General features: G+C 33.4%; 1 protein-coding gene across 3 annotated transcripts in view; it reads left to right on the forward strand.

Annotated features, from left to right (window-relative positions):
* UPF2 (UPF2 regulator of nonsense mediated mRNA decay) overlaps positions 1–27,548 on the forward strand; it is a 110,122-nt gene that overhangs the window by 40,784 nt on the left and 41,790 nt on the right. For all 3 annotated transcript variants that reach the window (XM_044679352.1, XM_044679351.1, XM_044679353.1), the window contains 4 exons: positions 736–933; positions 7,962–8,111; positions 14,026–14,129; positions 17,699–17,784. In XM_044679352.1, the coding sequence (XP_044535287.1) occupies positions 736–933; positions 7,962–8,111; positions 14,026–14,129; positions 17,699–17,784 (538 nt within the window). The remainder of the gene's footprint in view (positions 1–735; positions 934–7,961; positions 8,112–14,025; positions 14,130–17,698; positions 17,785–27,548) is intronic.

The following is a 27,548-nucleotide window of genomic DNA, read 5'->3' on the forward strand; positions in this document are numbered from 1 at the left end:
TATTTTCAGTAGGGATTGGGGGAATGGGGGGGGGGGGTCTTGGTCCCATGGTCTTTCAGTTATATTTGAGACTCAAGTCATATTGCCATTTTGTATTTATCGTGGATGGTATTGGCATCACTATTCTCTTTGGAAATGTTTCCAACATTTAAAGAATGTATAATTTTATTAAAGTGATAATACTAAGTGCTCAGCCATGTGTTATAAAGGCTATTAAATATCAGATTAGTTTTCTAGATATTAAATACTTTAGAAATGCAGGGAAAAAGATAACCATTCCTTAAGATGTTACAAGGTGCCTCTGGAAGGAGATAGAAATTATGGATATTCCATTAGTCATTTTAGCTTTATAATTTACAAAGATAGACCCAATATATCAAACAACTAAATTTATTTTATTAAATTTAGTGTCAGAGTAAATATTGATTTTAAAAAATCCACCTGTGTCTCCCATTTCGCCATTATACTATGTTTTTTTTTCAGTAGTTTGATCAAATTTTTGAATTAAAAAAAAAACTTATATTTTGTGATTTAAAATTGAAGTTGATTTTACAGTTATGAAAGTTCTTTTTTAACTTAAGTAATATTATTTTGAATATTTCTCACTGTCATCTGCATACGAAGTGTAACATGATAGATTTAAAATGAAAATGCTTATTGGGTAGAATATAAATTCTTATTTTGTTATGTTCAGTATGTATACAGTACCACTAACTATGTGTGTTTTATTTGTAGAGCATGGGCCTGGAATTGATATCTTTACACCTGGTAAACCTGGAGAATATGACTTAGAAGGTGGTATTTGGGAGGATGAAGATGCTCGCAATTTTTATGAGAACCTTATTGATTTGAAGGCTTTTGTTCCAGCCATTTTGTTTAAAGACAATGAAAGAACATACCAGAGTAAAGACTCTAATAAAGAAGATTCCAAAGGTAACATTACAAATAGCCTTAAAATATGTTCAAATTAAAAAAAAATTATATTTTGCCTAAGGTTATTTCTTTAGTTGAAGTTAAGATTAGATTGTTAGTTTTAAGATTTTTGATTAAGATTTCTGAGATAAATTTTGCTTAATAGATCATTTAGTTGAAGTGATCAAAGCATACTATTATTTCTGCTGGTAATAGATTGATTTCAACATACTCCAACTAGTTATTGTATTTACTTAATGAATGCATATAAAATTCTGGTAAGGAATGTTTTCTTAAAGTGGGACAGGTGCTGTGTAAATTGATATTATAGTTGATATTGTTATAGTTAAAGCTCATAGGTGATACTTCAGTGCAAAAAGTTTACAGTATTTTGTGAAAACAACTTTTTGATTCCTCAAAGCTTAGAAAGAAGATTTATACAATCCTTGATTTGTCTGGATTATAGAGATTACTGTAGTTTCTGGAAATTCAGGGGATCTTATGATTCCTACTGGAATTTGTAGCATACTGCAAAGTGAAGGATATATGCAATATAGATATTCCTGTGTAAAGGTTTTGGGATCTGCCAGTAGATCCTGATATATTGTTGGAACTTCCTTAGTAGATGTTTCAACAATGTTTAAAAGAAAAGCTACTTTGTTGCTCATTGAAGTGTGATCTTTGGGAGTTGTTCGCTTTGTAGTTGTGCAGATATTCTTAAAAGTGTCAATCCACTAAAGTGTCAATATGCCATCATTTACATTTCTTTTCTAAGAGGAATGTATCATAGAGTGTTTCTCATTTTAGGATTGTAGGTTATTTTTCGTTGCAAGTTTTTTTTTTTTTTTTTTTTTTTTTTTTTTAGGGAGGGTGTGCTGTCAATCTTACAAGATAGAAATCATTTCATATTGCCTCATCCATTGGGGATATGAACTAATCAGAGAGATCATAGTGGCTAAAAATTATCATCATGCTTTTGTGAAACTCTTAAGTACAAAAATTAGATGTAACTTTGAACTAATGTCATCTTTGTGGTATGTTATTATAAGACTCCTTTAAGTTACTGGCTTTAAGATAGACCTATCATATACTAAATTTCAGTAAAGAGTAGGATAGCAAACTTAAATTTTTTTCTGTTTCTGTAGTGCTTGTAATTCTCAAGTATTTTCTTTGCCTGAGATTAACTTCTAAAATATTAGTTGACTAAACAGTTTTTCTGATTTTTAAGACTAAGAAAAATTTTTTATCTTCTAAATTGTGTTGCCACAACCATACTCATATACAACTTTAATATAGTAATATAAATATGACTTTTATTTATTGAGTTCTATTTGTTACTTTTTCCTGAGGCCAATACAGTTGGGGAAATATATGGCAGTAAAATATAACATATGAGAAAAATACCTTTTATTAAAGTGTTATGTGCTTGAAAAGCTTCACTTCAGCGCTGCCAAATCACTTTCATTTTAATGATACATTTTTGATTTTGACATTGATAGATCTATCTCTTTTTTGCCTTCTCTTATGAACGTTACCCAAAGTGTATTTTTCATGGTTGGCAAAAGCATTATTCCTTGAATTAATGATGGGTAGAAGGGGGAAGATCAGAACTTAGAGTAACTTATTATGACTCTCAGGTGGTTACTTTTTCCCATCTAAATTTTTTTGACTTACAAGATCATTCATAATCCAGTTCAGCAACCTTTCTAGTCTTATTGCCATTGCTCTCCAGCTTATCTGAAGCAAAGAAGGTTCATATTGACCTTATCACTGACCTGACAACTGACAATTGATATTCTTTAAGCAGAGATCTGATCCTGTTACCTGTTGAAGAAGTTTTAAGGGTTCCCTTTTATCTCCAGGTTAAACTATAAAGTACTCTGTTAAGCTTATAAAGCCCTTTGCAGTCTTGACTCCAGCTTATTTCACTGACCTCCTTTGCTATTCTCTGACAAGGTAGTCCATCTCCTATTTCCTTCCCTTTAGGCAAGCTATGTGACCCCTTTCCTTGGAATTTACTCTTTCTTCCCCTACACTTAGGGTAATATAAGTATCATCTCCATGTATTATTAAAATGCCCTACATGGGGCAGCTGGGTAGCTCAGTGGATTGAGAGCCAGGCTAGAGATGGGAGGTCCTAGGTTCAAATTTGGACTTGGACACTTCCCAGCTGTGTGACCCTGGGCAAGTCATTTAACTCCCATTGCCTACCCTTATCACTCTTCTGCCTTGGAGCCAATATACAGTATTTTCCTTTACCTTTTGTTGTTGTTGCAAACACATTCTTATAATTTAACATTTACGCAAGATTTGATAACTATTTTAAAAAATATTTTTTTGTTATCTTTCATTATTTTATGGGTTATATCTCTCCTGGCTTCCCTTCCTTCTCCATTTCTTCCACAAAAGAAGAAGAGGAAAAAATAATCAACAAAACTGATAAATATTTTGAAAAAAATCTGACATTATATGCAGTATTCTACACCCATGGGAATCCCCCTCCTCCCCAAAGGAATGGAGGGAGTTGTTTTCTCATTATTTCTCTTTTGGGAGCCAAACATGTTCTTTATAATTCCACAGCATGAATTTTCCTTTGTTTTCTGTTGGCGATTCTTTATAATTACATTGCTGTAATATGACATCAATGAAAAAAGAGATAAGGATCTCTTATCTGGTGCTATGTTATCTAATTAGTGTTATTTCTCTCTATTCCATTATATGTATATGCATACACATGTGCACACATATATTCACATGGCCCCCTCTACCCCCCCTTTATCCAGGTTATTCCTATTTCCTTTCTGGCCTTTCTTTACACATGCCTTGCTTAGTTCTTCTGATATTTTTTTGCCACTTCTGTTTTCATTTCAAAACTTCTCAGGGAGCTCTGTGTTGCTCAGGATCTACTTTTCCCACTTGTGGCCTCTTTATTCCCCTGTGACTTCCCAGGCAGTGCTTTGTGGCTTCTCAGCCCACCTGGGGCCTTTGTCTTTTCCTCCTGTATTGTCTAGGGAATACTGCATCACCCTAAACCCTACTGGCCACCTGTCTTATGATCTCCCTCACGAGTCTTGCTGTTAAGACTTGCTTTGGGTCTGGATCTAAATCTTAGTGTTTTGGCCCTAGGGCCTTCTCCACAGCTCTGGAGGTAGTTTCCAGATGAGATTGACCTCATATTGCTAGCTTCTACCTCCTGTCCAAACTCCCTTAGCTTGTATTTTCTCCTATGGGGAGTTCTTGCCTGTTTGGGAAATAGGCAGGCCTCCAGGAGCTTATAGGAGGACTCAGTCTTACCTCCTGCCATAAGCTTGGACCTTTTTAATCACCTTCCTTTCCAGTCACTGGTAATTTGTATTTGCTCCTTAACAACCAACATACTTCCTCCCTGTCATATTCTCTACCCCAGTGGTTCTGAATCCTTGGCTGTTATTATAGAAACCTTCCTTTCCTTTGTACCCTCTGATCTGCCTATTCTATGATTAACAAATTTGCTTTCATTTTAGACATTTTTCTTTTTCATTGCTTCTGTCTTTTGGCATTCCATGAGACCTAGCTTGTTCTGGATGACATGGGATCCCTAGCCGCACTCTCTAGTATCAGATACACTTTAACTTATATCCCCAACTTGATGGGGGAACTGGAACACTTATTGCTTCTTATTTTCTATTCAGTACTTTCTCTATCACCGCCAAGTAAGCTGTCTTCCTGTGAGGTTTATTCAATCCATATTTATCACCCCATCAAGATTTTGGTACAAGTTACATTCTGATAACTGTATACTCTCCTTTCTCACTCAATGAGTTTAGTGCTTGTCTCAAAGTCTTTTCCTTCCTGATTCCTGCCAACATCCTAATGGATTTCAACACACCTATTAATAGGATCTCAAGCATTCTGGTTTCTTAGTTGTTCAATTTATATTTTCCATGATTTACTCACAAACTCTACTTTAACTTATACATAGTAATAATCATATGCTTGATTTTGCTATCACTCATTTGAATGTTCATGTACTCTGATATTTCTTTCTCTAATTAAAATCATGGATTGATCTGTTTCTCTTTTATTACTCCTTATTCTATTCTTTCTCACTACGGTCTCCATTTTCTACCCTCACTTCTTTCCTGACATCATCCCTGCACTGTGTGCACCTCCTTATCTTGATCCCTTGGCGAATCAATTCAGCCATACATTATCCTGTTCTATTAAATTCTTGGCCTTCTTATTCTATCAATCATGTCTTTGTCAAATCCTAACCTTGTATTACTTCCATTCCCTGCTTGCTGCCTTTGTTCCTTTTCACATGTTGATGAATGAATCTGAAGAAAACTGAAGCTATAGTGACCGAGTCCACTACTAATTTGTGTTCTACAGCCTTAAAGTGGACTCTTATTTCATCAAGGCAATCTTTTTGCACCTTCCCAATTGATTCACTATCTCACTTGCTGCAATGGCTTTTCTAAAATTTTCCATCCCCCTTCACTCTTCCTCAGAAACTTCTACCCCTCACTCTTTCCATTAAGAAATTTACTTCATTCTTCAATAACAACAAAAAAAGAGGCTATTCACTGTTCTTTTTTATTACCTTCCTCTTCAACTCACATCACTAAGATGTTTTTTACTATTAGCCCCTCCTTTATCCCTGTCTCATATCAAGAAGTGACATTTGGCAAAGGAAATCCCTCTGCTTACATTCTTGTTTCTGTTTACTTCATTTTCTCCAGTAAATTGCCCCTTCTGTCATCTACACTTTGACTGATAGTTTTGACTATAAACATAATCATGTCTTCTTCTTCAATTAAAAAAAAATACCCTCTTGTTCTGTTCATTTATACCAACTTTGTCTTATATGTCGCCTCCCTTTTGTGGCTAAATTTAAGAAAGCCACGGAGTTTATTTTTTTGCCTTTACTTTTCCTGTTTTTTTTTTTTAATTAAAAATTACATTTTAATGGATTTTTTTACAATGCCTGAATTTCTTATGGTATTCCTTCCTTTCCAGAGAGCCATCCCATTTTACATGCTTTTACAAAGTATATTTCTTAAAGAAAGAGGAAAGAGAAGGGGGAAAATATTGGCAAAACAAAATTTAAAAGTCCCAAAAGTCTGCGTATATGTGAAAATAAATGCAATCTTCCACTTCTGTGGACCTCTCACTTCTACAAAAGAGTAGGATGGAAGTGTCTTCTCATAGCTCTCTTCTGTGGGGCTATGCTTATTCTTTTGTAATTTGCAACATTCACTTTTGTCCCTTTGTGATTGTTCTCTTTCATTCCATTGTGGTATTCATTGTATATATTGACTCTACTTCACTCTTCATCAGTTGATGTAAATTTATACACCTCTAAATTCATTATATTTGTCATTTCTTGCAGGATGGTAACATTTCATTCCATTTATGTACCACAACTTGTTTAGCCAATCCACAGTCAATGGATATTTATTTTTTTCCAGCTGTTAGCTACCACAAGAAGTGCTACTATAGATATTTTGGTGTGCTGATTAATGGTTTTTTTAAAATTAAATTTTATTTTCAAATGAAGAACCACCTCTCTAATCTTTACTTTTCTTCTGAGAAAGCAAGACAAACAAAACCCCAGTTACAAGCATGTATTGTCAAAGTAAATTCCCAAATTATCCATGTCTGAAAAAATATATTCTATGGCTACTTTTTATAAGTGATCCTCTTGTGGAACCTAGTAGTGGAAACCTTTGAGTCAAAGGGTATAACTAATTAAGACACTCTTATTTGCATAATTCCAAATCGCTTTCCAAATCACAAGTCTACCAAAAATCCAGTAGTGAAGAGTAGCGTCTTTTTTTCTAAACAATCTGTGGTCTGACTTCCAACCTCTTCTTTCAACTGAAACTAGACTCTTAATTGTCAAATTAAATGACTTTTTTCATCCTTCTTGATCTTTCTTCAGGATTTAACACTGCTCATCCTTTTTTTTATCCTTGATATTTCTTCTCTCTAAGTTTTTATTATATTGCTCTTATCCTTTGGTTTCTCCTACCTGTCTGACTCCCATTCCCCTTTGCTATATCCTTATTTAAGTCTGCTAACCAAGGGGATCTGAGGTCTTCCACTCTTCTTCTTTACTATTTCATTTAGCTATCTCTTTAGTTTCCATGCAAAAGATTCTCCATTTTATTTTTTTCTAGCCTCTACTTCCCTCCTGATCTCCATTCTCACATTTCTAGTTGCCTAAGTATCATTTTGAACTAAATGTCCTGGAGATATCTTAAAGTCAGCATGTTCAAAACAGAATTTATTATCTTTTCTTATAAAACTTCCACAGATATTTCTCTCCCATACTATCTAGTAGCATACAGAATACATAGTAGATAACCTAATATATATTATATATACACATTTAATTATACACATACACTTAATTACATCTCTGAAATTATAATGGGGAGCAGTATAACAATCTGATTTGTTCCTTGTTATCCTCCTAGTGCCTAGCACAGTGCCTGGAACATATTGGGCACTTAAAAATACTTGTTGATTGGTTGATTTACTTTTCAGTCAGAGCTAGCTTTTTAATAGCACCCCTTTTCTGGAATGGGCAATATACTCGTCAAGCGCTCTGATGATCCTATATAATACCATCATGTTAAATTTTCTTTCAGATTTGTTGCTAGCCAAAATTTATAGAACATGATTACTTTTAAGTGTTCTAGACTTAGAAGTGAAATGAAATTATTTAATTAAATATTTGTCTATTTAAATGAGAAGCAGTGTGGTTTAGTGGGTAGAGAGCTGACCTTTTAGCCAGGAAGCCCTCTCAAGTCCAGCCTTTGATACTTAACAGATTATGTGATCCTGAGCACATCACTTAATCTCTCTGTTTTCTAGGCAAATCTCTAAGACTTTAAGTTGCAGAGAATGCATTGTACCTGCATTGGTAGAGAGTTTTCTGAAAAGGGAATTCCCTATACCAATGAAATCACAGGTGTAGTCCCAATCCCTGCTCCTATTTTACACAGCACACTTGAAATTAGTAACACACAATTCAAAGATCCTTTTGCTGTCTCTTGAAATAGAGTCAAAGGAACCTAAGGATAATAAAGATGTGTCAAATACAGATGATTTGGAACTTGAGTTGGAGAACCTGGAAATTAATGATGATACTTTGGAATTAGAGGGTGGTGATGAAGCAGAAGACCTTACAAAGAAACTTCTTGATGAACAAGGTAAAGCATAATTTTTGTAAAACATTTAGATTTAATTTTTGGATAATTTTGTACATAAACCCCTTTTATTAGGATACAAGATACTAGAAATTTACAGCTATTGACCCTGTGTTCTAAAGTTATTAGGTGATTACGTTGGGGAAACTGATCTTTATAATGAAAATGCTGTATATGTCTGCATGAATACAAATTATTAATATTGATAATTGGAGTATGTGGGAAAATGAGGAATTTAATTATTTGACAGTTTACTTTTACACTGCTTGTGACAGCATCCCCCAAATACTGAATTTATATTAATTGCATGCTTTACAAATTAGCCGTCAACTTATTTGCACATAATTCTTAAATTGAATAGATATGTAGTAAAGATACACATTATTGTGCTAGTGTTTGCACCTTACCTTATAGAACCTGAATTTGAAAGAACCTTAGAGACTACTTAATCCAATTTTACCTGAACAGGAATCAGTCAATGAGTATTTATTAAGTGCTTGCTATGTACCATCTATTTGCTAAGTGCTAGGTATAAAAGGAAAGGCAAAAATAGTTCTTTCCTTCAGTGATCTAGGGGAGATATCATGTAAATAACTAGATACATATAAGAGCTATGCAGAATAGATGAAAGCACCACATCTCACTGAGAGCAGAAGATGTTAGCAGCTGCAAAGACTGGGAAATGTCTCCTACAGAAGGTAAGCTTTGAGCTGAATCTTGATGGAATTAGGGGAATGGAGATTTGGAAGTGAGAGGAGCCAAGCATTCCTGGCATTGGGGTGGGGAGGCTACAGGCAGTGCAAAATCTTGGGGTTCCCCCCCCACCCCCGTAGGATAGTGTAGGTCCATCACAGGGTACATAGGGGAAAGTAAAATGTTAGAAAAACTGCAAAACTTTCAAGGGGCAGGGTTATGAAGAGCTTTAAACTACAAACAGGGTTTTTAGCTTTGATCTTAGCAGGATCCAAAGGAATTCATTGAGCAGGAGTATGACATGGACAGGCTTGTACTTTAGAAAAATCACTTTGGCAGCCAAGCAGAAGGTAGATTGGAGTAGGGAGAAGTGGCCATCAAACCTTTGCCAGAAGAATTACAATTAGGGGCACTCACCAACTCCCTAAGCAAGCTGTTCTGCTTTTGTATAGTTCTCCTCATTAAGAGGTTTTTCCTTATATCAAGCCTAAATTTTCCTCTTTTCAATTTAAATCCATTGCTCTACCTTTTCCCTTTTGGAACCAAACTGAACAAGTCTAATTCCTCTTTGGTAGCTCATAAATCCTACATTACATTACTTAAAGATAGCTGTCATGCCCTGATTTGCTTGGCTTTTCCCAGCCACCCTATATCTCTAGTCTTCTCTTCTCTGGGGTGAACATCCTTAGTTTCTTTGCTGATCCTCATGTGGCATGCAGTTGATGTCCTTCATCATCCTTTTTGATAAGCTGCACAACATCCAGGGGAGAGCAATATTCTTCTTAAAATAATGCCTGACCTTACAACAATATCTGACCACAATACTCCAGATGTGGTCTGACCAAGGCGTAGTACAGCAGGGCCATTACCTCCCTAACCTGGATAGAGTGCCTCTTAGTGTCCCCCAAATAGCCTAATTGACTTATTGACTTTGGGGTCCACTAAGATTCCCAGATCTTTTTCAGAATGAATTACTGCTTTGTCCCCCCTATTCTACTTGTGAAGTTGATCTTTAAAATTCAAAATGTATTCAGTAATATAATATTGGAGAATAGATAGCTGGTTCAACTGAGGTGTGCATTCTCCAATCCATATATGATTTGCTAGTTGAAACAAGGAGAATAGCATTGGGTATCATAGGGAAGTCTCAAGAAGCTGCTTTTCTGCAAGGATTGAGCTTTCCTGTTTGTAAACTCTACCCAATCCATTGTAATTAGCTGACCCTCAAACTGTGCTTCATATTCATCTGTCTAGATATCTTTCCTGTTGTCCTGTGACTAGAATCTCTATACTCTAGTCCATACCTCTCTCTCTCTCTCTCTTTTTCATAAAAATAACATAAAAAGTTTTGTCAAATGCTTTGCTAAAGTCTAAGTCAACTCTGGCTACTATATTCTTTATTAGTCTAGTAACCCTGTCATTTATGGAAATTGGTTTGTCTGGACTGGCCTGTTCTTGATAAAAGTGCATTGGCTCTTTGTGATCTCCACTTCAATTTCTGTGTTTCCTAACATACATTTATGATATGTTTTTCTGGAATATTTTTATGTAATTGTGTAATTCAAGATTAAAAGTAAGTCTCTTGGTCACTATGAGATCCATAATGCTGTAATTGCACAACTGGCTAACTTTAAGAAAAGTCCCTCCTAATATTATCAGCTAATAAAAACAAGATCATGATTAGTGTGAATAACGAATGAATCTCCTGAAATATTCACATCGTTTTGAATTTGTACTATTTGAAGTTATAATTATGTAAAATATATTAATTATAGCTCAATGGAAATATATGTTGCAAATCTGAATAATGCAAATGTTTGAGAGGATTCATTTTTCACACTAATAAACCAACTGTATATTTCCCTGGCAGAAATTATGTGGTGAAAATGAAATATTAGATATTCCTAGGAAATGAGCAAACATACTTTGAGAACTGGAGAAAAGAATGATGGAAGAAATCAGTGCTTTAGAACTCTTTTTCCATTTAATCTGGAATAGAACAATGTTTATATTGGATAGTTAGAATGGGGAGCTTAAATTTTTATTTTCTCATTTATTTATGGGACTGGATTGACCTTTTGGATAAGAAGTCAGGAAGACCTCAATTTGCATTTGGTCTCAGATACTTTTGTGTCATGGTGTGTCTCTGGGTTAAGTCACTTAACCTATTTCAGCCCAGATGTCCTCAATTGTAAAATGAAAATAATAATTGTATCTGACTCACAGAATTGTAAGAATCAAGTGAGTTAACATACACAATTCACTTTGCAAATCTTAAAACACTATCTGAATGTTAGCAGTCATTATTATTATTATTGTTATTATTATTGTTATTATTATTTTGTATTTTATTTTAAAAACATACCCGTCAAGTAGTATTTTCTATTCTTGAGAAGAAATAAAGATTTTAATGCTCCCGATAATGACCATTTCATGTATTTCACTGAAATAACATTTCTTATTGATAATATTAACTTAATAAGTTGTTGTTTGTAAGTTTAAAAATTTTTGTTAAATGTAAGCATAATAAATGGTTATTTCATGAAACTATGTTGAATAGAATTGAGAGTAACTTCATTAATTTTTTAAAAATTGAGTTTAGGTGATTTCACTTAACATCAGTCAAAGATGACAGAATCATAATAATGTCTATTGTATTACATTATTTTTAAACTTAGTAATTTTTAATGGTAGCTACTTTATGTATTCTTGGGTTTATTTTTGAAAGCTTAAAAAGTAGACATACACCTATTAACTGTTGTTTTAACAAATTAAGTTTTCATGGTATGTACCTTCATGAATGTCAGTGATGTAGAGTAAGAGTCAGTAACATAAGTAAGACCTTTAGTATGATTTTGAGTAACATAGCCAGGGCTACTGCAAAATTGTTGAGGAAGTAAAATTTATCTTTGGTGCCCTTACCTTTTTCTGGCATGACTTCCCCTCTTTCCCTTTTGATAATTCTCATCATCTCTAGTTATATATATCCTTTTACTCTTCAGTTACCTGACCTTTGTCCCATTCATCTGAATAAGTTGTCATTTAATCTCAGCCATGCTTGTCAAATACTAAGTTATTAGCTGAAAAGGAGAACTGGCCTTTTTCTAGAGTTGGATTGTAGAATGTGAATAATACAGAAGATTCTAAATTCATTCTCTGCCCCATTAAGAAATTTAGAGTAGTTGGGGATTCAGTACCATATTTCTACTGATGGATGCTGGCACAGAAGGGAGAGCCTTAATTCTTAACTGCCTCATGAAGGAATTAATAAATGAATGCTTAGCATGCCACCTAGGCTGTCAATCCCAGTGGTTGGATGGCTTGACCTTGACCTGAATTCCTCATATCTATATTATGAAGCATTTTAGTTTTCTTGGGCTTTTATAGTAACATACCCATTCAAAATTGTTGTGAAATGACAATAGTGATGTGCAAATGCACTTGGATAAAAAGAAATCATTACGTTTATTGACTTCAAACAATAAACTTTAATGACTTTTTTACATTCTTAAAAAACTTCGAGCATATGATATTTTCCTTTTGCTTTATTTGCTTGTTTCAAAAGATTTGCTATAGAATAAAGTGACACATTAAAAAATTTTTCATCATGACACCATACCCATTTCAGATGGTAAGCTTTTGAGCAGTCCATTTTTTTCATATTATTATAGTAAGTGGGGTGTGTTGGAGCTGACTCAAGAGAGCTGATTTTCAAATTTTCAGTACTTTGAGTTGGTTGTTAAACACAGCCAATATACAATTCAATTGGCTCCACTTAGGTTAAGGTTTTTTCTTTAAAAGAATTGGTGCCAACCACCACAAAGTGTATTTTAAATATGTTATTGCCTTCTTTAAATATTTGCAGCTTTATTAATGGATATTTGAAAGTGAACTTTTAATTCAATTCTGGGAATGAAGTCTGGAGTTGTTGATTTTTTTAAACCTTTTCTTTCTGTTTTAATATTAATTCTAAGATAGAAGAGCGGCCAGGACTTGGCATCTGGGGTTAAGTGACACTTGCCCAGGATCACATAGCTAGCATGTGTCTGAGGCCTGATTTGAACCCAGGTCTTCCTGACACTAAGCCTGGCTCTTTGTCCTCTGTGCTAGGTAGCTGCTCCTTAACTATGAAATTGCTAAACATTTTCTTAATAATATTTGACACTGTTAAAATTATCAATTACTATCATCATTTTTATTTAGCATTTGAAGTGAAACTAATTATTTTAAAATATTTCTGGATAAAATTGATTCTGTTTAACACCAATGTAATAAAAATCAAACTGACCTAGAAACTTTAGTTAAAGAACTTAAACTTGAAATTATTAAAATTAGTTAAGTGGGGGCAGCTGGGTAGCTCAGTGGAGTGAGAGTCAGGCCTAGAGACAGGAGGTCCTAGGTTCAAACCCGGCCTCAGCCACTTCCCAGCTGTGTGACCCTGGGCAAGTCACTTGACCCCCATTGCCCACCCTTACCACTCTTCCACCTATGAGACAATACACCGAAGTACAAGGGTTTAAAAAAAAAAATTAGTTAAGTCCTGGAAGATGAGTGCTGCTGCTGTATGACAGATGTATCCTACATTATCTATGCATTTTTCTTATCCTTCTTCTGGTTGAAATCATTGAAATCAAGATCAGCTAATATTCAAAAAAGCACAAAAAATAATTGCACATCATAAAAGCTTTCAAAAATTTGAAGATTGCTAGTGGAAAGCAAGAATCGTAAAGATTTGATTTTAAGTGTGATAAGTTTTTAAAAATTCTATTTAATAAAAAATAATACTGCCATAACATGAAAATACAATTCAATAATTCTTTAAAAATGTTTTTTAATGAAATATTTTATGTTTAGTATAACAAACATTAATTTATCCTGTAATTCCTTATTTTTCTTTTATCACTGTGGCACTTCACTGTATTTTATAAATCTTTATTTAAATACTTTTTTTTCTAATATCATCTGTGTGTGTGTATATATATATGGCGTTGGGCGGGGCAGGTTGGAATTTGAAGCTTGAAATGAGGTATGTATAGAATCTTTGGATACTCAGCACTTTCTCAGATTGCGCTTCAGAAAATACTTAACATTTTCAATTATTTCAAATTTCAAGAAAATAACCTCTAAACTTGGTATTTTCTCACATAAACTATATTTGTATGTGTTCTTTCATATTATGTGTGTGTTTTTTAAAGCATGTTTTATAATAATACTTTTTAATTAGAACAAGAAGATGAGGAAGCCAGTACTGGGTCTCATCTAAAGCTTATAGTAGATGCTTTCCTGCAACAGTTGCCGAATTGTGTTAATCGAGATCTCATAGACAAGGTATGGTTAATTTTATTTGTCTCCATCGACAGACATAGCTTCTTTTTGTAGCATGTATGACCAGTGTTCAATAGTACACTTAATGAGTCTGCATATCTTACATTTTTAAATCTTTCTTATATGATGCATTAAGGGGCCTAAATAGTGAGTTTGTCAATAGAATATATTTGTGGATTTGTTATTTTTCAGTTTTTATCTTCATCACTCTGTCTTCAAATAGCTGACTCTTATGATTAAGTCTGGAAACATTTAAGTAATTTTATATAACCTAATAGGTCTTGGAACTCTATACAGATTACATCTGCCTGATTTTGGAGCTTTTTAGCCTAAAAGCCAGCTTTATGGTTTGTGATGTCTTATTTGAGAAATGATCTCCCTTTAGGTTGTAGGGGCCATTGGAAGTATAACTTGATTATATGTCAATATTTTTCTCTCAGTAGGTTTTTAAAATTTCAGCTGGTCACATTTCAGTTGGAAATTATCTTGTTTATTTGGAACAATTTCTTACTTTTTCACTAAGTTCTCTGTATATTCAACATCAAAGGAAAATTATCATCATTTTGAAATAGAAATGGCTTTGATGAATTGTAGAATCATACTGTTATAGCTATGTGACATTATTTTAACTCATATCTTAAAAGCTCTTGCCACTATTGACCACCAATAAATTCTGGGTGGTTATGGATTGTATTTTCTACTTCAAACTCCCATGGCAATCTTCTATGACCCTAAAAATAACCTTTAGGGAGGAGGAGCCCGAAAATGGTCATGGAAAACCAATATTTCATAAAATCTCACAATATTAGAGTTATGAGAGATCTCAGAGGTTGGTTAGGCCAACCTCTGCATTTATTTCTTGAATGAAGAAGCTGACATCCAGAGAGGTTAGATCACTTTCGCAAGGTCACACAGAGAAATAATATCAGAACTTAGACTAGAACCTAGATGACCTGGTTTCCCAGGACAGTGCTCATTTCATATGTGCATGTGTGTACATGCACATGCTGCTATGAATGTGCATGCTAGGTAGAGGGACTGTCTGTTTACCCACCTATAGAGGAGGTGCCCGTTCATATTGTGGTGATTTTAATGTCTCCTCTAAGATTGCAACAGTTGCTTTATTGTTCTGTTGTATTTATATATTTAGTTACAGCACAATTAAGGTTAGGATTTGCTTTTCTTTTTGTTTTACTTCAGCTCCCTGAAGGAGGGAATAGGAATTACAGCTTTAAAAAGCCAAGTGAAATTTTAAATGAAATTTTAAACATGAGGGAGGGATAGGGTTGGAAATATGAAGTTCTTCCTGCATAGCCCCTGCAAATACACCAACAGCCTTCATGTTCTCCATGTCTGTATAAGGTTCAGTGTGTAAGAAGGCAGCCATTTTCCCCCTTCCCCAAGGTAAATGCAGATAAATTAGACATGTCCTGCATAAAGTTATTTAAACTTATATTCCTTAGGGGTGGGTTCTATCTTATTATTAGTATTACTTTCCTTTAATTATTATTTTATACTTCTCCAAAGTATAGCATATAAACTTTGTTATGCTTTGGAGAAGTATAAAAAGTATAAAAAATGCCAATTATAAAATATTTTATAGTTGGCTTTTAGCTATCTTGGAAGACCATTTGTGACTTTTTAAAAACTTCAAATCAACTTTCCTGTTCTGTAATAAATAGGTAAAAAAGGGTATTTTTGAAGCACAGAATTCATTATCAAAGATTGTTTTATTCCTTGGTTATATGAGAATATTCCTTATTTTTTCCTTCCTTTAGTTGATTCACTGACTTTGTGTGCTGTCCATATGATAACAAAATTTCACTTGTAAGTAGGGTGTCAGAAGTCTACTCTAGTACCAAAAAGATGTGATTTCTGTGCCTCTATCTGTGTTATTAAGAATAATCAATAACTTAAAGTCCTGAGGGCCTAGAATAATTCAGATGTTTAAGTTTAAGACTTATAGGAACTTTGGAATGGGTCCCACTTTATTGTTTTTCTAGCTGATAAGTCTAGCAAAATGCCCTGTAAACTTAATGGATGACTTCTTTGAAGTCCATTTAAGAATTTTTGTAAATGTAGAATCTCTCTTGAAAGGTGATTATGTTTTTATCTTTCTATTCCTCCTGGCTAGTACAATGTTATGCATAGGTACAAATACTTATTGATAAATTAATATTTGTAGATAATGGTTTTAAAACTTGGTGAGTACAGTCGTTTAACTTTGATTGGAAATTGTCTGATTTTCCATTAAGATGTGACAAACTATACAACTTTTGTTAAGAGACCTACTTTTTGAAGAGTCTTAATACTGAACCAGTGAAGAGATTAGAAGTTTTTCATATATTATGGAAATCTGAGAATCCTATCTCATTTTGAAACACTAATTTATCCATGTCTGATGATATTAATTATTAATCATGAGAACTTTGAAGACCATTGTGAACTTGATTGTTAAAAGTTCATTTAAGTAGGAGCATCATAGTGTGCTGAAACAATTACTGGACTAGGAAGGAGTCAGAAGTCTTGAATTCTAGTCTTATTTCTTTTGCTTTACTAACCAGATGTGACCCTGGGCAAATAACTTAATCTTTTTGAGCTTTTGTTTTCTTATTTGTAAACATTTCTTTGACCAACATACCTTACAGATTATTATGAAGAAAGTGTTTTGTAAATGTAAAAACAATTTAATATTAACTTTAATATAGTATCTGTAATTATTTAAACAATAAAACATTAGTCCATCAATTTTTCAAAGCCTTATAAATATACCTTTTCTAGTTTGTCATGTTTTTCAGCTATGTTAGAAATAATAGTAGATATTTGGGGACACATTATACATATAAATTAGATTAATTGACAGATTACTTTAGGATTGTAGTTGTAGTATAATAAGCTTTGAGCTACCAAGTTTTAGTTGTCATCATTCTGGAATCCTTTCAACAAATGAGATTTTTATGATTTGTTTCTATGAGTAATATATTTTCCTCCAATTTTTAGTACATATATTTTTTATTCCCAATACTTTTTGTGATTCATGATACGTTTTTCCCCACTCTCTTTTAAACTTTCCCCAAATAATTCCTTGATAACTTCTTGACTCTCTTGTAATGAATACTGATAAAATTTTTCCTATGTCTTTGCCAAACAAGCATCTTGTTTCTGTTTTATTTTTCACTGAACACTTGGTTAATCAGTAATTGAGGGATTAAAATTTCCAACAAGCCCTTCTTTATTTTAGTTGGCTACTAAGTTTATAAATTATATATGTTTTTAGATTTGCATGGTGAATGATTATATTCTGGACATACAGTGCAGCTAGACAACTTTTAGTTTTGCTATTCTTAAGATTTATTTAGAAACGTATTGATATTTTTTTTATCACCTACAATTCTCCTTTCCCTTAAAGTACCCCAGAGAGCCATCCTATAGATTTCGATGTGCTTGTAATACTTTTATCAGTTTTGTGAAACATGTAGGAACAAATATGAAACATTGTAGCAGGTAGAATTTTTGCTTTCAGTGTTAAATCCAAGGTTTTATAGGAAAAAGTTTGCTTTTTTTTTCCATAGGCAGCAATGGATTTTTGCATGAATATGAACACAAAAGCAAATAGAAGGAAGTTGGTCCGAGCACTCTTCATAGTACCTAGACAGAGGTAAGCATTAAAAATATAGTAATTTGAGTTCTTTTTTGTTGCTCCAATGATCATATATGTGCTCCAAATTCTTATCTCTTCTCCAGTATTATTCCTGGGTATTGAATTTATCCAGTCCTCAAGCACCTATGTTGACTCCCTAACATTCTTTATTATTAGACTAATTGAAGTATTAATCATTTTTTGACTACATTTTGTTTTTTACTTAAGTAGTTATTAAGTTTCCGTTTGGACTTACCTATTATTTTAAGATAAAATATTTAAAATAAAATTAATAGAGTGCACTTATTTAAAACTTTACCTATAGTATCATGATGTTTTGAGGGTTTTTTTGTTAATTCTTTGAGCTCTTTTTATATTCCATCTAGAGCCTAGACTAAATTCTTCATGATGTCTTTAATAGTTAGGCATAGCTAATAAGCATTCTATGCAAATCATTTTTCAAACTGAAGACTATTAGTAGATCAGTGTTTTTATCTTGCTCAAAGAATATTTCTTACATTTATTGCCTGATTTCTTTCTCTTGATATTCTTTTTTAGTTTTGTCATATTCATTATTGGAGATTCCCCCCTTAAACTCTCCTTAAGAAGTGTATTAATGCAAGGAAGGGTAATAATTTTTACTTTGAAGTATACATACATTTAATTTTGTGCTATTTTGTCTGTATGTGTAGGAATGAAAGTACTCTACTGTATTACTTATTCTTGACGGTATGGCCAAGAAACTTAACTACTCAGTGCCCCAGGCAACTAGCTCTAAGAATATAAATATCAGAAGAGTTGCTCTTCTTCAGTGGTGGAGAGATATTACACACCAAGATTTAAAAAAATATCCAATCACTAAAAGCAACAATGAATTTGAAATTATTGAAAACTTTACCTGTTAAAATATTGGATGTGGTTTACTTGGGAGGAGATGGAATATTTTATATACAAAATGGATAGTTATTTAAAATGTTTCAAGATTTTTTGTTCTATTATAATAATTAATACAACTTACCTACAAGGAAATATGTGCTTTATGAAAACACAAAGGAAAGCAGTTCTGATGTATAGGGCAGGGATGAGATAATTTTTTTCTTCCAAGTTTTATAAAACTAAATAAAACAAGCATTTCAATATACAAAGAAAAAGAAGATTGCATATAAATGAAATCACAAAATTCTTTTTCTTATCTACATAATAAATTCCACCCACAAATGTCCCAGTCCCTTCCTACCCTCCCTGCATTACAGAAGGTATCCACCAGGAGACCAAAATGTTCATACATATTAAGTCTTTCCTGTTTTCATCTTTCAGTTCACTCTAGGGAGAGCATTCACAATTTATTCTTTCAATATTCTGTAGCTGTTCTCTTGGTTATTCTCATTTACTATTCATTATCTCATGCATTTCTAATTTTTTAAAAATTAGTCTTCTCATCATTTATTATGGCATAATAGTATTCTATCACAAACCATATACTACAAGTTGTTTAGTCATTCCCCAAATGAAAGGCATCGCCTCAGTTTCAAATTCTTTGTCTCCAAAAAGAGAGCTGCTATAAATATTTTGGAAAATATGGGTTCTTTTTCTTTTTCTCTGCTCTTCTTGGGAACTCGATGTAGAAATGCTTTGGCTAGGTCTAAGAGTATACCCCATTTTATAACTCTCGGTACAATTTCACATTGTTCTACAAAATGATTGGATCAGTTCACAACTCTATGAACAGTGTATTAGTGTCTCCATTTTCCCACATCCCTTCCAACATTTTTCATTTTGATTTTTTGTAACTAATCTGATGGGTATGAGATGATATCACAGAATTGTTTTTGGTTCTTATTTCTCTAATCTATAAAGATGAAAAATAATAAATGCTGCTATAATAATATATATTAGTATTTTAATTAAAGCCATGCTGATAGATAAAGTTATTAGACCACGCACTTGTAAGAATTCAAAACCGCCGCCCTCGCCATTACTGTCTCCTGTCTCCTCCCTAATCTGCTGGCCAAGAGCGCACTCCCCCCAACCCAGGAGATTATAAACTCTTCCCTGCGTGGAGACGTAGGTGTCCCCATGCCCAAAGAACCGGAAACGGAAACCTGTTGGACCATACATTTCCCATGTCCATAGAAATATATATACTTTTAGATGGCATTTTCCAAATTTCACTTTTACAAATCATTAATGATTTAGAGTATTTTTTCATATACCTATATATGGCTTTGACTTTTTTATCCAGAAATTGCCTGTTCATATCTTTTGCCCAGTTATCACTTGGGGGATGGCTCTTATAGTTTCCTATATAGTTTAGATAGAGACCTATCTGGAAAGCCATTTGTAAAAATCTTCCCCCAATTTCTGCTTTCCTTCTCATCTTGGCAACATTTTTTTTATTTGTATAAAACTTTTTCAATTTAATGTACTCAAAATTCTCCATTTTACATTTTACAGTGCTTTCCATCTATTGTTGACTCATAAATTCCTCTCCTATCCATAAGTATTATAGGTAATATATTCCAAGTTTTTCTATTTTATTTATATCTCCTTTGATGTCTGGGTCATAAATTTTTTGGTATTTTGGTATTATCTTAGTGAATGGTGTAAGATATTGGTCTATACCTAGTGTTGAGCAAACTACTTTCTAGTTGTCCTAACAGTTTTTGCCAACTAGTGATTTCTTATCCCCAAAACCTGGATCTATGATTCTTTTTCAAATACTAGGTTACTATAATTTTTTACTTGTGTTTGTTATATGTCTTTTGTGTTTCACTGATCTACCTTCCTATTTATTAGCCAGTACCATCTAAGTTTTGATAATCACTGCTTTACAATACAATTTAAAATCTGGTACTGCCAGACCTTTCTCCTTCCTTTTTTCATTAATTGTTTGGATATTCTTGATATTCTTTTATTCTTTCAAATGAATTTTTAAGTTTTTATCTAATTCAGCATGATTTTTTTTTGTAATTTAATTGGGGTGGCATTGAATTAGATTGATTTAGGGGTAGGATTGTCATTTTAATTATGTTGACTCTGCCCATCCATGAACAATTAATATTTCTTCAATTATTTAGATCTGACTTTATTTGTGGAAAAGTGTTTTTTAATTATATACATGTAGTTCCGGGGTTTTTAATGGCAGATGTATTCCCAGGCATTTATTCTATCGATAGTGATTTTAAATGTAGTATCTCCATTTAGCTCTTCTTCCTTTTTTAAATTTAATTTTAAGTCCATTATTTTTAAAAAAATTTTTTTAAACCCTTAACTTCTGTGTATTGACTTATAGGTGGAAGAATGATAAGAGTAGGCAATGGGGGTCAAGTGACTTGCCCAGGGTCACACAGCTGGGAAGTGTCTGAGGCCAGATTTGAACCTAGGACCTCCTGTCTCTAGGCCTGGCTCTCAATCTACTGAGCTACCCAGCTGCCCCATAAGTCCATTATTTAATTAATTAATTTAGGATGTTTTCCCATGGTTACATGAATTACTTTCTTTCCCTTCCCTCCCACTCCACCCCATAGCCAACGAGCAATTCCACTGTTTTTACATGTGTCCTTGATCAAGACCTATTTCCATATGAACCATGTAATCAAGTAGTTGGTGTTTTTTTTTTGTGTTTCTACTCCCACAGTTCTTTTCCTGGATGTGGATAGTGTTCTTTCTCTTAAGTCCCTCAGAATTGTCCTGGATCATTGCATTGCTGTCTAGCTCTTCTTAAAAGACTTTCTTAGTAATATAAAAATACAGATAACTTCAACTAACTTTTTAGTTGAATCTCTAGGATTTTATACATATATTATTGGGTAGCCTGCAAACAGAGATAGTTTTATTACCTGATGTGATTTTTTTTTTAAACCCTTACCTTCCACCTTAGAATTAATACTATGTTTTGATTCAAAGGCAGAAGAGTGATAAGGGCTAGGCAATGGGGGTCAAGTGACTTGCCCAGGGTCACATGGCTGGGAGGTGTCTGAGGCCAGATTTGAACCTAGGACCTCCTGTCTCTAGGCCTGGCTCTCAATCTACTGAGCTACCCAGCTGCCCCCTACCCAGGGTGATTTTAAAAGAGATTGATGTAAATATTCATCATATATACATATATATCCATATATTCACATATACATGTAGAAGTAAGGTTAAGTTAATGGAATGGGAATACAAAAGCAGAGCATAAAAAAACCATAGCATAATCCCATAAGAATATAGGCAAAATGGCTGCTTAAACTAGGTATTTTTAACCTTATTGTGTTATAAACCTCTTGGAAGTCTGGTGAAACCTATGAATTTCTTCTCAGAATATTTTTAAATGCATAAAATGTAGATTATGAAGGAAACCAATTACAACGAAATATAGTTATTAAAATATATTTTAAAACAAGTTAATGTACCCCATTTAAAAATCCCTAGCTAAACCCATAGACATAGGAAGTTTAGAGGGAAAGGAAAACTTTTGTATAGTCTGCTCTATACAAATAAACAATGTGATATGGCAGCTATTAAAGTTAATTCAGTCTTATTTTCTATTTAGAGACGTAACATCCAGAACTGAGGTGCTAGTTTTATTTTACTTTGCCCAGCTCAAACAACACCTAGAGTGTAGTGTTTAGTTTTAAGTGCCACAGTTTCTTTATTTTTAGAATTTGATATTTTAAAATTCTGAATTACCAAACTAAATAATTGTACATAAAGTTGTAAATCTCTGTTTATATATGCTTTTCTTGTGTATTCATTGTGTAGATTCAATAATACAGTATATAACTTTCAAACAACTGATTATTATATGATTCATTTTTGTTTCCTGTGAAATGTTTCAAATGACTTTTTTTATTCCATCTTTATCCTTAGTTTCGTCCCTCACACTCTCTCCTCCCTCCACTGTTCACAAAGAAAAATAAAATCATTATAAAAAATATGCATAGTCAAGCAAAAAAACTTCCCCACTGATGACATGGTATCTGAAAATGGCTTGTTTTGGTCTGTATCTTGAGGCCCCCCCCCAGATGTCACATTTAGATAGAATATTGATTTTAGATGGAGAATGATTAGAATATTGGAGCAGGATGGAGGACTGAGAATATGCTATGTAATGATTAGTTGAAGGAACCAGAGTTATTTAGATTGTAAGAGGGAAGACTTTAGGGTGGAATGATGAAGTGTGATAATTGACTTTAAATCTCTGTTGTGATTGTAAAATGAAAAAATAATTAAACTTGCTCTGTTTGATACAGGCTAACTTTGGAAGTACTGGTTGGAAGCTGAGAAAGAGATTTAGATGTTATATAAGAAAACTTTTAAACATTTAGAATTATGTTAAAAAAAAAGAATCCTACTGTTTTTTTTCTGACTCTAACTGCAATGATTTTTCATTCAAAAGTTTTTTAATTTTATAAAATCCATATTGTTGCTTCTAATGTCTTCTAGCTTTTTTCTGGCTATACATTTTTTTCCTTTTTCATATTTATTAGTAGAACCTTAATTTTTTAATAGGGCTTTTAATATTACTCTTTAATCCATTTGGAATTTTTGATATAAGGTGTTCTCAATCTCTAATAATTAGAGAAATACAAATGAAAACAACTCTGAGGTACCACCTCACACCTAGCAGATTGGCTAAAATGATAGCAGGGGAGAGTAATGAAATGTTGGATGGGATGTTGCAAAATTGGGACATTAATGCATTGCTGGTGGAGTTGTAAACTGATCCAACCATTCTGGATGGCAATTTGGAACTATGTATGCCCAAAGAGCGATAAAAGAATGTCTGCCCTTTGATCCAGCCATACCACTCCTGGGTTTATACCCCAAAGAGATTATAGATAAACAGACTTGCACAAAAATATTTATAACTGCGCGCTTTGTGGTGGCAAAAAACTGGAAAACGAGGGTATGTCCTTCAATTGGGGAATGGCTGAACAAAATGTGGTATATGTTGGTGATGGAATACTATTGTGCTCAAAGGAATAATAAACTGGAGAAATTCCATATGAACTTGAAAGACCTGCAGGAACTGATGCAGAGTGAAAGGAGCAGAGCCAGAAGAACATTGTACACAGAGACCAATACACTGTGGTAAAATAGAATGTAATGGACGCCTGTACTAGCAGCAATGCAATGACCCAAGACAATTCTGAGGGACTTATGGAAAAGAACGCTACCCACATTCAGAGGAAGAACTGCAGGAGTGGAAACACAGAAGAAAAACGACTGCTTGAACACTTGGGTTGTTGAGGATATGATTGGGGATGTAGACCCGAAAAGACCACACCAATGTAACTATCAATAATATGTAAATAAGTCTTTGACTGACCACACATGTTAAAACCAGTGGAAATGCGAGTTAGCTAAGGTAGGGAGAGGGGGGAGTGGTGAGGGGGTGAAAGGTAAAGTAAAAACATGAATTATGTAACCATGGAAAATTTTTCTAAAAATAAAAAATTAAAAAATGTAATTGGGAAACATTTAATGAAATAAACATAAAAAACATTATCTTACATACAGATGTGTTCAAACAGCAAATTTATACCTTATAAGGCAATGACAGAATTGGGAAATAACTTGTTTTAAATATGGCTTTACCTAGTATTTGAATTTGGTTACTTTTTAGGCAGGAGATTCAAATTTAACAGCTGTGTTTCAAAAGTAGAACCAGAATTTCCTTTCTTTGTATTTCAGCAACTTTACCACATTCTAGGGGTGTACTCTCCCTTTCTTGTGTGGATTCTACCGTATATCTATATTTTAGAAATATTAAAAATTGTTATTGTTCACTTGTTTTAGTCGTGTCCAACTCTTTGTGATCCCCTTTGGGGTTTTCTTGACAGAGATACTGGGGAGATTTGCCATTTCCTTCTCTAGTTCATTTTATAGATGTGGAAACAAACTAAGTTAAGTGAATTGCCCATGGGTCACATAGTAAGTTTCTAAGACTGGATTAGAAGTCAGGCCTTCCTAATTTCAGGCCTAGCACATTATCCATGGTGCTACCTAGCAATACTTGGTAACAAACCCTGGACATCTTAAGTGAAATGTAAAGTGACATTTTTATCATAGATACTTGCCACTTGATGGTGCTAATGCATTAGGAATGTTTACATTTCTTTGGAAAGTTAACTGAGAGCCTTCTGAATACCATTTTCATAGTTACTGACCTCAACTTTTCTGTTTTTCACTTTTGGAGTATCTTTCTTGTTTTTTTTTGAAAGAAACCCCTTTATGTTTTTAATTGAACTATATCAGTGTATTTTCACTTTTAATTTTCCTTAGGTCTTTTGAATAGAGATAAAATTAGTAGCTTTTACTAGTCAGAGGTCTTAGGTCAAAAAGACACCTAACATACTTTTATGGCGATCACTGAATGGAAGAAATCCATAAATATTTGTCCCCTTTTCCTTAACTCATTATACACTTTAAAATAATCTGTTTTGTTTGATAGTTAATGAGTATATGTTTACTAAATTAATGATCATTAACTACAAATAGTTTACTTTGAATGTATACTCCTTTAGACCTTGAAAATATAAATAGACTTTTTTGTTACTGATTAACTAGGGAAAAATCCATTAGGAGGGTAACTGAATAACTGAAAATATGGTAATTTAACAAAGATGTCTTATTTGTTAATTAAAATATTTAATTACCTTGTCCTATAAGATTACAGAATTAATCCTTTCAAGATGTGTTTTCAGTTTGCCTTTTTCGATGTCTATTTTATCATAAAAGCTTTCTCTGAATTAAGAAGAAATCAGATTACTAACTATTAAGCTTCACTTAATGTTTTTTCTGGGTATTTGCATATTAAATCAAGCAAAATTTCAGCTCTCTAAATTTATAGTGTAAAACAGATAGCTAAAATAGGCATGAAGTGTGTATAGATACTGAATGTTTTAATTGTATACATTAACATAGCATTAATTTTTTTGCACATGGAGTGTTTTTTGTTTGTTTTTTTGTTTTTGAGAAGACCTGAGTAAAAAAAGGACCTGATTTTCACATTTAGACCACTTGCTTGGAAGCAACTTGGTGAATTTACTAGAGATATCGTGTTCCAACAGGACAGTAATCTTAGCCTAGTAGATGTATAGCTAGGAGAAGGACCTTAGAAGCTGTCTAGTTCATAATTCATTTTATAGATGACAAACCTGAGTCTCAGACAGATTGATGAACTTGCTCAGTATTACAGAGCTATTAAATGGCAGAACTGGATTTTGAACCCTGTCTCACTGACTCCAAGTCAATGCTCGTTTCACAGTATTACATGGAATCTTAATTTTAAAAAATCTAAACTCTATCCATATGCCCTGCTTTAATAATCACCTTGCATTTATTTTGTATATATTTATAAATGTTGTCTCCCCAAAAGAATGTGAGCTTTTTAAAAGAAGAGATGTTTTATTTTTATTTTTTGTCTTAATATCACCAACACCATTGGAGTTAGACACATAGCACAATCTTAATACATGCTTGTTGTGATTGTTTGATACAATTCTATAAAACAGATTAGTGTGGATATAGAATAGCTTCTCTCCACAAAAAGAATCCAGTTTGTGATTTGATAGATTTTAGGATCATCAGTTTAAAATTGAAATGTGCCTTGGAAGTTATCTAGTCCAGTCTCGTAATTTTATAGGTAATGAAACTAAAGCCTAGAGAGTTTATAACTTAGAGTGATAAATAACATCAGTCATATAATCTTCCAACTCCAAATCCAATGCTAAATCCAGTAGCTGATGCAACTTCCATATGTAGATAGCATATATTATCATTATTTTACAGATTACAAAACAGATTACATGATTTGTTCAATATTCACTGCCCATATATGGTAGATATTAGATCAAGTAATAGAGTCTAGGACAGCTAGGTATTGCAGTCCCTAAGACATGAAAACTCATCTGAGTTTAAATCTGGCTTCAGACACTATGTGACTCTGGACAATTTATTTAACTCTGCTTCAATTTCCCACCAAGAAAACCCAATCGGGTGATGAAGACTTGAACATAGCAGCAGCAGCAAAGCAAAAATATACTTAATTACGAGAATAGAGAAACTACATTTTTGGACAGCAAGGGTGACACATTGAATAGACGGCTGGTTCCTAAGTTCAAATCTAGACTCAGACACTTATTAGTTATATGACTTTGGGCAAACCATTTAACCTTGTTTGCCTCAGTTTCCTAATCTATAAAATGAGCTGGAAAAGGAAATGGTAAATCACTTTCTAGTACCTCTGCCAGAAAAACCCTAAATGGGTTCATTAAAAGTAGGACATGAATGAAAACAACTCAACAACAACAAATTTGAATCTAGGTCTCTCTATTCTTAACTACAACATTCCCATCACTACCTCATCTACCTTTCAGAATTAGCTATGTGGCAGTTATAAAATGAATGGTGACTCCATGAATAGGCTGACTTTGGCTCTGATGCAAAGCCTGGAGAATTCTCCAAGCCTATTTCTAAAGCTAAAAGTACTTAACTATATTGTCAAGAGTGTCAGGTGCTGGACCATCCTTCTAAAAGTCTTCTTGGAATAGGTTTTGTTTGAGCTTCTTCTATAGTAGCTAGGGAGAGCAATAGCAATAGCAGGACATCCAAAGCGTTGAGGTGGAGATGGGAGGAAAGAGAGAGAGCTGAAAAGGTAGATAAAAGTAAACCTTTGGATGACTTGGGGCTTACACCATGAACAGAGCTTATTGTATTTTTCAGTAATTGGCTTGTAGCTTTGTTCTTATATTAAATAATATCTTTTTCTTTTCATTCTTTTTTACCCATTTTGT

Source organism: Gracilinanus agilis, chromosome 5, assembly GCF_016433145.1.
Source record: "Gracilinanus agilis isolate LMUSP501 chromosome 5, AgileGrace, whole genome shotgun sequence".
Lineage (NCBI taxonomy): Eukaryota > Metazoa > Chordata > Mammalia > Didelphimorphia > Didelphidae > Gracilinanus > Gracilinanus agilis.